Source organism: Seriola lalandi, unplaced genomic scaffold, assembly GCF_002814215.2.
Source record: "Seriola lalandi dorsalis isolate HSWRI2012SDOR001 ecotype SW California unplaced genomic scaffold, Sedor1 jcf7180002054298, whole genome shotgun sequence".
In the NCBI taxonomy this organism is placed as follows: domain Eukaryota; kingdom Metazoa; phylum Chordata; class Actinopteri; order Carangiformes; family Carangidae; genus Seriola; species Seriola lalandi.
The window spans coordinates 171,823-185,004 of NW_019524851.1; the positions used below are offsets into that span (position 1 = coordinate 171,823).

The window sequence follows — 13,182 nt, forward strand, 5'->3', positions numbered from 1 at the left end:
GTCGACTGTCCCGGGTCTGTATGAGATTACGACTGAACAACACTGAGCCTGAAGATTTATTTCCACTCATGCAGCTCGACCGTTACGAATGTGTATTTGTGTGTTTGTGTCTCTGTATATTTATATTGTGCCTTTAACCATCAGCTGTTTGCATCATAATCTCAAAGGGAAACATGTAAAAGTTTGTGTTTGATTCATTTATTTCTCCTTTGTTTTATTATCCAAAGTGTTATCTTACTTTTTTAACCCTTTGTGTTTTTTTAAAGAGACTTTCTGATGTGACTGTCTGTCTGCACTGTGTTTAAAGGTCTCATAGAAAAAACACATACTGTCTTTTTCTTTGGGGGGGGGGGGGGGGGGGGTGATATTGATGTTGATTTCTGAGTGTTTATCAAAAACAGTTTTAGTGAAGGGTTCCAGATAATTAAGTTCCTGATATCTCAATTTGCAGTGACAATACATTGTTTTTCTTAATTTTAAATTTGACTTTCTCTTGAATCACGTCTGTTTTACATCAGACGTTTGTCTCCTTTTGAAAAGGACTTTGCTTTTATTGTTGCTGTGAAACGCTGCGTCGCTTCAAGACAATCACAGGCTGTAAAACATGCTGCGTTTTTGTTTTTTGTTTTATGCAGATCAGATAACGAGGGTGAAAGGCTCGTTCAAAAAGCTGCGTGACTTTGATCGCTGAGTGTTCAAGGGAAATGAGAAAACCGAGAGACCATATGCAGTCTTTGCATTTCCGTTTCCTGTCTTTGTCTGCATGTCATGTCTGTTTTCTGGCCTTTTAAAAAAACAACCGTGGAATATTCTTGGACCTCTGCGTCTCTTTTTCTTTGCGATGCCAAAAACTGTCGTTGTTGTTGTTGTTGTTGTTAAAAGCTGTCTCTGGTTTTGTTTTTCTATTATTTTTTTAAAAGTATTTCATCTCATTTTCACGGACCTGTGAGGCTGCATGGGGTCATGTCGAGAGCCTGAATGTGATCCTGTAGACTGAACAATATCATCATAATCAATCAATGCTAATTTAATTACAATAATCACTATTTCCCCTCGGTGGCTGTGCGGGAGGTTTGCCTGTATAACCTGAGACACTCAATACAATGTAAATAAATTTTAAAAAGTTTCAGACTCAAGTTTGTTTTTATTATTTATCAATTATAAAAACTTTTTAAAAACATAATTAGACAAAATTGATAAACGTATCTAGAATAAATATAAAAATAAAGTCAGGAATGTTTGTGCACCATGAGATCAGCTGTTAAAGGACAGGTTCACCTGATATAACACCAGTTCATATCAACATTCACAACATATTACAAATTGATTGGCAGCTTCATTTGCTTTTGTAGCACCAGATGAATACGCAGCAGATATGGACGAAAAGTATTAGAGCATTTCTGTAATTTCATCTTTTAATAGACATTAACAATAGGAATTGTAAATGATCGATTAATCCATCAATAGATACTAAAGATTTTAAAATGGATGGACAAAAACATAAAACTCTTATTAAATAAACCATTTGTCAATACATTTATTAATTCATGAATAAATAGAATTTGAAAGAAGAGATTTTAAAAATGGGAACACGTTCCCGGATTCCAGCTTCAATTTCCATTTCCTATAAGCTAATCGATTAGCTTAGTCATTTAGCATCTCCTGTTAGCCTCTCTGTGACACTCTGGCCTTCAGTGATGTAAAACCAGGATAAACAATCCTGATTGGCCATGGGATGTTACAAGCTCTCTGATTGGTTGGAGAGCTAACCAGTCATATCTGTAGACTTCACCTATATGAAAAAGGGTTTTACCAGCACTGAAGGCTAACCGGAGAAGCTAAATGACTTGGCTAATCCATTAGCTAAGGAAGAGGAAATGGAAATTGAAGAGTGAATCCAGGAACGTATTCCCATTTTAAAATGTCTTTTCAAATTCTATCATTCATCCATTAATTAATAAATGTTTTTATAAATGGTTTTTGTGACGTATTTATTGATGGTTAATCGATCCTATATTAATAATTCCTTTTTTTAATGTCTGTTAAAATATGAAATTATTACTGTTCCTGTGACGTCACTGCTCCTCCATTTTCAGAAAGTGCCTATGAGAATAAAGAGATCTCAGTAGTGTTTGGTGAGACTGTATCAATGAGCAGGTCACATGATCATGATGACGGACGTCTCTGTCTGACCTCCATGTCCCGTGGAGACGGAGGTCAAGTGACGGAGGTCAGGAGTAGAAGTTCTCGGCCAGCTTCCTCATCCTCTTGTTGTGTTTGAGGTCGGGGGCCGGTGGACTGGGAAAGCTGCGCCCCGACACCAAACCTGAGTCTACCTCGTCTCCAGAGAGCGGCGAACTCCTCGCCAGCTCCTCCACAGACGTGACTCCTTTCAGCTCCTCTTTGCTCAGGTTCGGGTGGTAACATTTATAATATATGATTTTTAGTAAGAGGCCGAAGAGGTAGATGGAAACTACACTGACCGCAGCGATTACAGTGTGTGGGATTTCAAAATAAAGCTCCTCTGTGTTCATCCTCCAGCACCACAGGCCGCAGAGGAGGGAAACATCAGCCACGATGAAGCCGTGGTAGAGCAGAGTCCTGAACCTGGTCTTCCCCTCCACCACGTTAAACCAGTTGAAATACCAGATCAGACCCACGGTGGCTCGGTACAGCCACTCCCCCACAGGACTCTCCATAAAGTCCGTTTTACAGCGCCACACGAAGAACAACAAGAGCAGCCACGAGCAGAAGAAGTGGGCGCACATGAAGCAGGGCAGCACGGAGGCGAAGAGGGCGAGGGAGGTGAGGCGGGAGGAGATGAGGAACAGGTTCCACAGGAAGTAGATCACAGAGGAGACGATCTGCTGCTTCTCCTTCTCAGGCAGGAAGGAGCGCAGGGAGCGGTGGTACGTGGTCACACTGAAGGCGATGGCCGAGGCCGAACCGAGGGCCTTCAACACTGAGGAGGGGAGGAGGGGAGGAGGAGAGGAGGAGGGGTCAACATCTAATTCAAAATAATACCTGGTCAGTTGTTTTGCCGCACTACTAGTGTGTGCCTCATGTTGGTTTGTTACCCATCTTGTTTTCAGTTGTGTAGTTTAATCTATAACAATGTGTCATATCTTCTGAGCAGATCATATGTTGTTATGTTTTGCATGTAAAATATGAATCTGTATAATCACTAGTGATCACAGCTGTGTGATAAATCCAGTAAAAAGTAAATATTTTCCTCTGTGATGTAGCAGAAGTAGAACTTTGCATAAAATTCATGTAAAAGTAAAATACCACACATGTACATGGTAGTTAAAGTGCAGTAATAAATAGTTATTGCACCACTGGATTTGGGTGAAGTGACCCTTTAAAGACACAGTGGAGCCACATCTGGATTTTTACTTATTTCTAATGTAATAACTCTCCAGTGTTTCTCAGTGTTTCATTCATTCTTCAGCTCTGTCATCATTCATGACTTCAGCTGTTGTACATGATGATTGACAGCTCCTCTCCTCATTAACACACTGACACTCTGGCACATTGGATCATATACGGCACCTGTGACAGGGTCGAGCTCTCCTCGCTGCAGGATGATGGTGAGCATGAGGACGAGCTGAGGGGAGCTCTCTGAAAACGTCTCGATGAGCCGCAGCATGCTGAGGTCGTGACTCAGGTACACGGCGCAGCCCTCAGTCATCTTAGTGCAGAAGCTGCGAATGGAAACCTCCACAACACCTGCATGTCTGAGAGGACACGTAACAACAATTAATCCCATTGGAATGATATTCAATTAATCATTTTAATTGTGTTGGTTTAAATCTCTGGTCAAAAGACCCAGGTTTACTCATCTGGGTCTATATCATTTCATTAATCACATTCTTTAATTTATTTTGTTCCTTGTAGAAAGACTGTGTCAAAATCTACTTCAAAGACATTTCACTGTTACTGTGGTTGTTTGTTGTGAAGTGTCGGGTTTGCTTTTATTATCAATACATCTGATAATTATGTTCTTTAGTAACTGTTTGACTGTTGGTCTGTAAGATGTCAGTAAACAAGTTAACAAATAAAAATAGATTTTTTTTCTGTTTATCATAAAAAAACTGGGAAACTAGTAAGTATTAGTACGATGGTATTATCTTTGGAGCTTTGGTATTTTAGCTTAAAAATGACTTAAAAGATTAATTATCAAAATTAATCCAAAATGTTCAGCTAATAATTGCAGCTCTACAGTTCTGGTTGGTTTCTGTGGAAAATTAAAATACAGTGTTGAGTGGGAGTCAATAGAACGATAAAAGCTTCATGTACATTAAACAATTGTCACACAGGAACATGGAAAGGTTTCAACACACACTAGTTTTACCTTCATAATATAAAGATTTAGGAAACAAATGGCTCTAATAAGATCTAATGAGATCTAATGAGATTGTCTCCTGTCTAGATGAAACTTGAGTTCAGGAAGCTGGTTACAAGAAAAGATCCTGTGTGATGTTCATACGTTTGAGGAAACGAAACAAAAGATGAAATTCATTCACGGTTTCCTCAATGACCTAACACTGAGTTCTCCCAAGATTTCCCCGACACGAGTTCAGTGTGTAACGCAGATAAAATTAGATGACACACCCACATTCCTGATGAACAGCAGCAACACAGAGCCGCTCAGCCGTGACCAGATCAACAGCTGATTTATATGTTTCCTGTAAATGGAAATAATGTCCTGAACCTCATTTTAAACAGCTTCTCTCTGAGCATTCACTCCAGCTCTGCATGTCCCACAGTAACAACAGCCTGAGGCAACACCTGAACTAACTTTATTCTAAACTACAACCTGAAGTAGATTCCCAGCTGGAGCCAGTGCAGCAGCCGGAGCTGACTCAGGGTCAGGCAGCTCTCGACCTTTGTCTGCCTCTCAAAGTCCTCGTAGCTGTACCAGAGCCAGCTGTAGGCCTGGACCAGGACCGACGAGCCCACCAGGAACAGCAGCAGTATGCTGAGGCTCACGTACGCCTTTTCCTGGTAGAAAGAAACAGCCGCAAAAATGTCCAGCCCGATGTCAAGCAGCAGGAACACCAGGCCAAGACAAGTGAAGAAGAAGTCCACACGATTATACTGAAACACAGACATAGTGTCAAACTACAGCTTCACGTTCTCTCTCCCCACTACATGCTGCAGCTGTTTACTCAGAGAAAGACAAACTGAAAGTGGGCAAAGAGGCAAAGTTCGGTTTTGAAACACTAACCCCTCCCACAGACAGACAGGAAAACTTAAAGGTACAGTCATGTCACCGGCTGCTCCCTGAAGCAACAGAAACACACATTCAAACAGTCAGAACAAGAACTTCATGTTGTCACCACTTTAATAATAATTACACATTACAACCAGCAGTGAGTTTAACTTTCGTTTCAGAACAGTCTCAAGCAAAAATGTGGATTTTCAACACTTTGTGTGAACATCATTGAAGTGAATGAATGAGGTTTGAAATGTGACAATAAAACATAAAACAACAACAACGTCAACTTGAATAAACCTCTGGGACGTCTAAGGAGATTTAAAGTGACAGCTGAGGGTGACTGACGTGGGGTTGTGTGAAGTGGTCAGAGTGTTACCTGCAGTAGATTCAGTTTAGAGGAGCAGCAGGAGCACAGGTACACTAGCAGCTGCTGTGGGCGGGGCCTAAAAGACGCCCACTGAAACAATCCAACATCTGTTTAAATGAAGCTTTATATTTATTTATGTATATAATAGTAAATATTATATATTAAATACATAATATATATATATATTTGATGTATATTGCTAGTTTACCGTGTTCCCTGCTGCCTCTCCTAACTGGCAGCGCACTGATCTCAATCTACAACACCACAGATCGGTAACACAGCGTTAACTAGTCCTCACTGTACATGACCACCTCACACCCCCACGTCTAATAACCACAACTATCACTTTAACTCAAGCTTGCTCCATGTAGAATAAAGTGTGGCACAGTGTCACTCACCACATTGAGCCACATGTGACATGTAAACAAACAGTGGATGAGTGAGCGACAGTAACACCAGGTTTACTAGAGTGATGTCATCACTGGTTAAATATGTGCCGACCTGTTGTTAGTCAACATGTAAATCATCAGCATCTGACCTGAACTTGTTTTACACAGTAAATATCGTCACGGTAACAACTAGTGACCTTTCACATGGTGTAAAACAGCTGTTAAGAAAATAAAATAACAGAAAACAGAAAATTATAAAAGTGAAGCTTATGGTCAAATGTACATTCAAAGGTTCAGTAGCAGCTGTAACACAACACACACATTTAAATAGCACTTGTTGTCATGGGAACCCCTCATCAAATATCTGTTTGTTTTATTTACTCATTTTTATTTATTGTTGATCAAAAATGTTTGTTTATTTTCTTGGATTCTGTGCAACAAGGTGTTCACACAACAACAACAACAAACCTTTGGCAATAAGGTAAGTGTGAAAAAAAGGGTTTTACTCCCATGTTCGAAAACATGTAAAAACTGAGAGACAGTAAAATACATTTACTTTAGAAAATCTATTAAATTAAACATTTCAGTAGAAAATTAGCTTATCAGATTCCCCCAGTTTACACCACAATAGAGAAATATTACAGTGTTACTGTGCGATCATGTTGATTTGTAAACAGAGATTTTTTGGAAACGTTCCCTTTAATATTTCTGTGTATTCAGGTCGAGTCTGTGCAGAACTGCTTTATGGCAATATTTTTTTTATAGTGTTTGCATCAATGTGATGAAACACCTGGATTTGTCAGGTAAAAACAAAAACTCCTGTCTGGTTATTTCAACAGGTTTTAACTGATTGTCCAGGAGTTTACTTGATTGTAATATATGTATATTATATATACATGTAACCTTACATACACTGTGAAAAGGATTTCGTCCATATCACCTGCTCCTTGTTTCCAGTGGTTTGGAGCCTGTATGTTGGTTCACAGTCCACTGAGCATCTGATGAAACAGTACGGTGGCTGACGAGGCTCAAAACTCTTCCAGGAGAAACGAGCCGCAAATTCAGAAACACAGATATGCAGATTAAAAGACAAACTAGAAGAGGTCACCGTGACCTTGACCTTTGACCACCTAAGTCTAATCAGTTCCTCCTTGAGTCCTCGAATGTTTGTGACATATTTGACAAAGTTCCTTCAAGATGTTACTGACATATCGTGTCCATCAGAGCGAGCTGCTCTGACTGTCGGAGGAATTAAAACACTGCATATCCAGACAACATGACAGGTGCTCCAGGCCTCTAGGGGGAGGGAACACTTTGAGCTTCGACCAGAGAGGCCAGACCTTTGACCTTTGACCTTAGACCAAACAAGAGAGGATGATGGGAGAGAAGAAGAGACGACATAAAAAAGTTTGTGTTCTTTTTTATATTATAGAAGAGCAACAGAAAACGTAGTAAGTGTTAGCGTTAGCGTTAGCTTACATCCAGTCTATGTGTGTTTCACTGAGAGCTCCCCCTGGAGGCCTGGAGCTCTGACGTAGTGTTGTCTGGACATTCAGCGTCTTTTCTGTTGCATTAGTTTTGGAGGTTCATATTTTCTTGTTGTTGCATGGTTTCTGTTTTTGCAGCGTGTTTGTTTTGTTTTGTTTTAACTTCCTGCAGCTTGTTTCTGTTCTTGAGTTTCATGTGTTTTTGAATCTGCAGCATTTCTGAATTTGCAGCTCGTGTTTCAGGCCGCTGCAGCGCGTTTGACCTCTTGGGCCACCGTAGAACAGGCTATAGAGTTGGACTGACGGAGACGGACAGAACTCCATCACCACCACACACTAACATGTATCAGCAGAACACAGCTGGCTGCGAGACACAGACGTCACAGTCTGGTGTTGTCAGTCTGTGTGATGACGCTCTGCTCTGAGTAAAAGTGAGTAGCGTGGCGGGCCATGCGTTTGTTGAGGAGCTGGGAGGACAGGGCGCGCTCTGGAAGGGAAAAGTCTCTGATGGACACTTCTGCGTCGGGCAGATCGTCGGGCAGTCCCGGGTCCCTCGCCAGGGGCCTCCACAGTTTGGGGTGAAAGCAGCAGTAGTAGAGGGCTTTGAAGAGCAGGCCCACGAGGTAGGAGAGAGGTAGAGTGATGATGAGAGTGACGGCGTAGGACTCGGTCTGGACCGGGTCTCTGTAGAACCACCAGGTCACCAGCAGGATCAGTCCATCAGTGGCGATGAAGGAATGGTAGATCAGGCTCCTCCCCCTGGTCCGACCCTCCGCCACATTAAACCAGCTGAAGTACCAGATGAGCCCCACCGTGGCCCGGTAGAGCCACTCCCCCCCCATGCTGTCCATGAAGCAAGTCCTCTGTCGCCACGCCCATAACACAAAGACAAACCACAGCAGCAGGAAGTGGGCGGCGACGTACCCGCGCAGGACAGAGGCGAACAGGGCGACGGCCGCCACACGGGGAGAGATTAGCAGCAGGTTCCACAGGAAGTAGATCAGAGAGGAACCCCAGCCCTGCTTGGCTTTGTCCGGGAGGAAGGAGCGCAGGGAGCGGTGGTAGTCCACCACCATCCAGGCGATGGAGGTGGTCGACGCAACGACGCTCACAACTGTAAAAACAGAAGTTAACATCAGTGAAGCAACAAGAAGAAGTGAACACACCACACGACTGTGGCTGGATGTCACCACTTCCAGTCACCCTGATAGCGTGACTTAAACCTGTAGCTACCTGTGAGTCACACGGACAACACTCTCTGGTTTCTGTGGTGTGGAGGAAGTAACTGAAGAGAGGAGGAACTCACACTGAACAGTCTGGGCCTTGTTGGTGCGCAGCATGACATAGATCATGAGAGTGAGCTGAGGGGCGCTCTCGCAGAACGTCTCGATGAGTCTGAGCATGCTCAGGTCATGTGTCAGGTACACGGCGTACTCAGAGCCTTTCTCTTTACGCCACCACACCCTGAAGCCTTGACGAATGGCAGAGATGTGCCTGAGTGGATAAATGTCAGAGAACAGCTGTTACATGACAGACACACACACACACACACACACACACACACACACACACACACACAACACCCTTTACAAAGAAAAGAAGCAACTGGCGTGAAGCATGAAGTGACTGACTCATGCCTCATATTTTCACACCTCAATAACTCATTATTTGTGCATTTTAAACTTTCAGTTCTCTTCTGAGAGACTGGACTCGATCTCACACTACAAGTTTATTTATGATCACAGCACCTGTCAAATGTTATTATTTGCTTGTTTGCCTGAGATAATGTTCAAATATTCAGTTTTTAATCAGTAAGTAGAGAGAGAGAAATTCCCCTGCAGTGAAGCTGTAATAAAACTTATGCCTGGACTTTAGAGCTGCAACTATGGAATTCCTTTTTAAATCAATATTAAATAAATAAATACAGCTATAAAATAAATCCTGAAATAAATAAATTAGGTAATAAATGTAGAAATGTATAAATAAATGTAAATAAAATATATAAGTGAGTCAATAAATAAGTACATAGCTTTATAAATGAATAAATAATTCTATTTCAGGATATATTTCATAGCTGTATTTACTCATTTATTTATATATTTCATATTGTTTTAAAATGGTATTCCATGTACAACATCTAGAGAAAAATAATCACTAATAATAATAATCATTATAGGACTTTTTTAAAGAATAAATGCCAAAAAGAAAAATCACAGTTTAAGCTTCATAACTGTTCTCTTTGTGTCATGTGACTGAAACTGAAAATCTCTGAGTTCTGACTCTGTCAAACCAAACAAGACATTTAAAGACATCAGAAATCACATTATCATGAGTCTCTTTCACTCTTTACTAACATTTTATGAACTTGGTGATTCATAGAGAACATAATCAGCTGATTATTGGTAATAAGAAATAATCATTATTGCAACCCTGGAGATGTGTTTAGAAAACATGGTCCAGGTTAAACTGGGTCATCACTTGTTTTCATGCAACTTGGTGGTGAAACACTTTCCACATATTGAGAAACCACTGTAGAATCAAAGCGTAAGAGTTTAAACTACAATACAAGTTAATAGTCAACAAATCGATTGATTATCTGTTTTAAATCTGGATTTATTTTGGCTGATATCAGAGGTTCATCAGTGGCCGGGCTACCTGCAGAGGAAGCCCAGCTGCAGCACATGTAACAGGCAGGAGAGCTTCATTTGGTCCCCGAACAGCACGGTCCCTGATCCGGTCTGAGCTCTGAAGCCCGGCAGCTCTCGGTCGTACTTGAACCAGAACCAGCTGAACATCTGGACCACGACCGAGGACAGGACCATGAGGCCAACCAGCACCCCGAACCAGAAGAAGTCCCCGCGGCTGTAAAACTCGGTGGCCACCCAAATGTCCGAGCCCCAGTCTACGAGGAAGGTGCAGACTCCGATCACAGAGAAGATGAAGTCGATCCAGGAATATTGAGAGAAAGAAGCGCGCTCCATGACCGAGCCCATTAACTAGCTGGTCCCCCGGTAAACCTGTTGCTGAGAAGCTAACAGTCAGCTAACGACGTGCACCGTTATTTCCCTCCCAAAGCGACTCCACATACTTCAACCCATTGAAGGAAAAAGTTATTTAAACTTTCACATTTCCACAACAGCGTCTTCTCACTCCAACAAACCGCCATCAAACCGCGGCAGACATCGTTTGTGGGGAAAGCGTTCGCCTGGAAAGTTAATAGTAACTGCCATGGGAGCGAGCAGATGGTGTGTTTGTAATGATCCCTGCTGAGCAGTTGTTAACCCCGCCCACCGCGGCTTATACGTAAACGGACGCGTCGCAAAGTGCGGGATGGGAAGGTTTTAATATTTAAAGATCTCCACATATTGAAAACTTAAACGGTTAGTCGATTAGTCAACTATTCAGAAAATATATGACAATTCCAGCTTCTCGATTGTCAGTATTTGCTATTTTTGGTTCCACAGCACATTAAACTGAACATCTTTGGGTTTTAGAGCTGAAAACAGAAGCAAAGTTTGATCATCAACTGATCGTTTAAGAGTTTTTTCAATAAAGAAAATGCCAAAAATGAAAAGGTTTTAGCTTCATATGTGAATATTTAATGTTCCTTAATTAAAACAATCAAAATCATTTTTAAGATCATTATAAAAGAAATTTTAACATAATTTTTAAAATAATCTCAGCACTGACTGGAGGACAGATACAGACAATGGGAGCTGCTGCCTGAGAGACTAAACTCAGGGCACAGGATCATAGTGTACAGAAGCCACGCCCCCTGCGGTCGCGGCCTATTGTATCACAGGAGCGCGTGTATGTCCCTCCGAAGCCTCGCGCCTCCCCTGTGTGCTCGCTTGGTTTTGGTCGGAGTCCACACTTCGCTAGCACACAAGCTAACACGATGTCGCGGGTGTATATCGGAAGGCTGAGCTACAGAGCCAGAGAAAAGGACGTGGAGAGGTTCTTCAAAGGCTACGGGAAGATTCTGGAAGTCGACCTGAAGAACGGGTAAGGTCGAAGCCCTTTATCCGAGTCTTGTTGAAGCTAACGTCCGCATGGGCCGCGCCGTGAACACAACATGCAGCCCGGGCCTTGTTGACTGCAGCGGGCCTAGCATGCTAACTGCAACATAAACCAACCAGAGCCTTCGAAAATGTGATTTAATGTGCGGCGAGGTATCAGTTTTACATACGTGATCGCTAACTCTATATTATTCTGAATTATAAGTCGGTGTTAGCGGGCTTTTAGTATGATTCTTGCCCTGTCTCGACCACGGTTAGCAATGGTTGGCTAATGTTAGACGTGGCAATGTCACAGGCGGTTGTGTGTACTACAAGCCAACCGTTATCTAAATAAATGTAAGCTTACCCACACCCATGTGTAAAGACTGTGGATTGTTGGTACTTTTTACTGTTATCGTGCGTCTGTTGTAGTTAAACAGTTAGCTACGTGCACAGCCTTCCTGTTACACCTGTTTGTCGGTTAGCTTCTGCATTTATTTAGAGGCCTGCAGTTAGAAGTCGATAATAAAATGGATTTGGTATTTTTTTATTTACATCGAGTGGTCTGATGATTACTTCCTCGATTAATCGTTTGGTCTGTGAAATATCAGAAATCTGTGAAAGACTTCTTAAAGCCTGAGCTGGACATGTTCGGTTAGTGAGCTCTGAATTACCACCAGGCCAGAACCAAAGAGTTTCAGTTGAAATGATGGAAGACAAAGAAAAACTACATTTACTCAAGGGAGAGAAACTGGAACTTTTTGTTTGGCTTGAATATAACTCAAATTATTCAATTTCTGATGACCTCCAAATTAATTATTCAATTAATCCTCTTGTTTTAGTACAATCATCAAACTAGCTTTTTACATGTGTCTGTTTGTACAAGCCACTTGAGCTTTACAACAGCTTTCTAACATTTATATTTTCTCACAAAATCAATGTGATTATAAGATGTAATGTTCCAGCTTCCAAACAAAGTCACATGTGTAAATACTGAAGATTGTAGGTACTTTCTACTGTTAATGTTTGTGTTGTTGTAAAAGAGAGTTATGGCTACATGCAAAGCCTTCCTGTTATAACGGTCTGATGTTAACTTCTGCATTCATTTGAAGCGGCCTGAAATGAGAAGTTGGTAATCATCTTCAGTTGCAGGTCTAGTCAAAATTTAGCTAATGCTCGATTACTTTGACAATAAATCATTTGGCCTCTTAAATATCAGAAATCTGTTAGACCCATTGAAGCCCAAATTGAACATATTCAGTTAGCTTGCTTTGAATCACCAGCAGACCAAAACCAAAGAGTTTCAGTTTAAATGATGGAAGACAAAGAAGGTTTTTGGTTGGTAACTCAAATTATTAGATTTTTGATGACTACCACATTAATTGTTCATCTGATCATCGAACTAACAATATTCTCACACCACACAAAATCAGTCTGAATAGGCGTAATGTTCCATCTTCCAAACAAAGTCACAAGTATATAAGATCTTTATAGTTGTCACCGTATCAGTCGCCAATGCATCAACATTTTTATGACTATTGGCTATTCTTGTAGACAACATGAGTATGTGTGTGAGGTTTATAAACCTCTGACCGGCACCATGTGTTTGATTATGAACATCATCACAATCTTTTGTTGCACCAGGTGAAAAAAAAAAACACGTCCTCCTCCCCTCTGCAGGTATGGGTTTGTTGAGTTCGATGACCCCCGTGACGCAGAC

At 41.5% G+C, this 13,182-nt stretch overlaps 3 protein-coding genes across 3 annotated transcripts in view; 1 reads left to right on the forward strand and 2 right to left on the reverse strand.

The window, feature by feature from the left end:
* Window positions 1–1,124: 1,124 nt before the first annotated feature.
* Window positions 1,125–5,179, reverse strand: LOC111655029 (XK-related protein 8-like). Its single transcript, XM_023406269.2, has 3 exons — window positions 4,820–5,179; window positions 3,553–3,737; window positions 1,125–2,962 (listed from the first exon to the last, which is right to left on the reverse strand). Exons 1-3 carry the CDS (start codon window positions 5,113–5,115, stop codon window positions 2,232–2,234), a joined length of 1,212 nt encoding a protein of 403 aa, XP_023262037.1. The 5' UTR covers window positions 5,116–5,179; the 3' UTR covers window positions 1,125–2,231.
* Window positions 5,180–5,329: 150 nt separating this feature from the next.
* On the reverse strand, window positions 5,330–10,951 carry xkr8.3 (XK related 8, tandem duplicate 3). Its single transcript, XM_023406270.2, has 3 exons — window positions 10,120–10,951; window positions 8,771–8,958; window positions 5,330–8,578 (listed from the first exon to the last, which is right to left on the reverse strand). Exons 1-3 carry the CDS (start codon window positions 10,455–10,457, stop codon window positions 7,845–7,847), a joined length of 1,260 nt encoding a protein of 419 aa, XP_023262038.1. The 5' UTR covers window positions 10,458–10,951; the 3' UTR covers window positions 5,330–7,844.
* A 342-nt stretch (window positions 10,952–11,293) lies between these two features.
* LOC111655034 (uncharacterized) overlaps window positions 11,294–13,182 on the forward strand; it is a 6,966-nt gene continuing 5,077 nt past the window's right edge. Inside the window, exons 1-2 of the mRNA XM_023406274.2 lie at window positions 11,294–11,469; window positions 13,143–13,176. Of these exons, the coding sequence (XP_023262042.2) occupies window positions 11,363–11,469; window positions 13,143–13,176 (141 nt within the window). The 5' untranslated portion in view covers window positions 11,294–11,362. The remainder of the gene's footprint in view (window positions 11,470–13,142; window positions 13,177–13,182) is intronic.

Bases quoted from the DNA above. Each gene is read 5' to 3' on its own strand.
- xkr8.3 (XM_023406270.2), bottom strand. From the start codon at position 10,457: ATGGGCTCGGTCATGGAGCGCGCTTCTTTCTCTCAATATTCCTGGATC. The intron at 8,959-10,119 runs GTAGCCCGGCCA...TTATCCACTCAG, and splicing joins CAGCTGGGCTTCCTCTGCAG to GCACATCTCTGCCATTCGTC. The intron at 8,579-8,770 runs GTGAGTTCCTCC...CTGTTTTTACAG, and splicing joins CAAGGCCCAGACTGTTCAGT to TTGTGAGCGTCGTTGCGTCG.
- LOC111655029 (XM_023406269.2), bottom strand. From the start codon at position 5,115: ATGTCTGTGTTTCAGTATAATCGTGTGGACTTCTTCTTCACTTGTCTT. The intron at 3,738-4,819 runs GTTGTAGTTTAG...GTGTCCTCTCAG, and splicing joins CAGCTGGGAATCTACTTCAG to ACATGCAGGTGTTGTGGAGG. The intron at 2,963-3,552 runs GTGCCGTATATG...TCCCCTCCTCAG, and splicing joins AGAGCTCGACCCTGTCACAG to TGTTGAAGGCCCTCGGTTCG.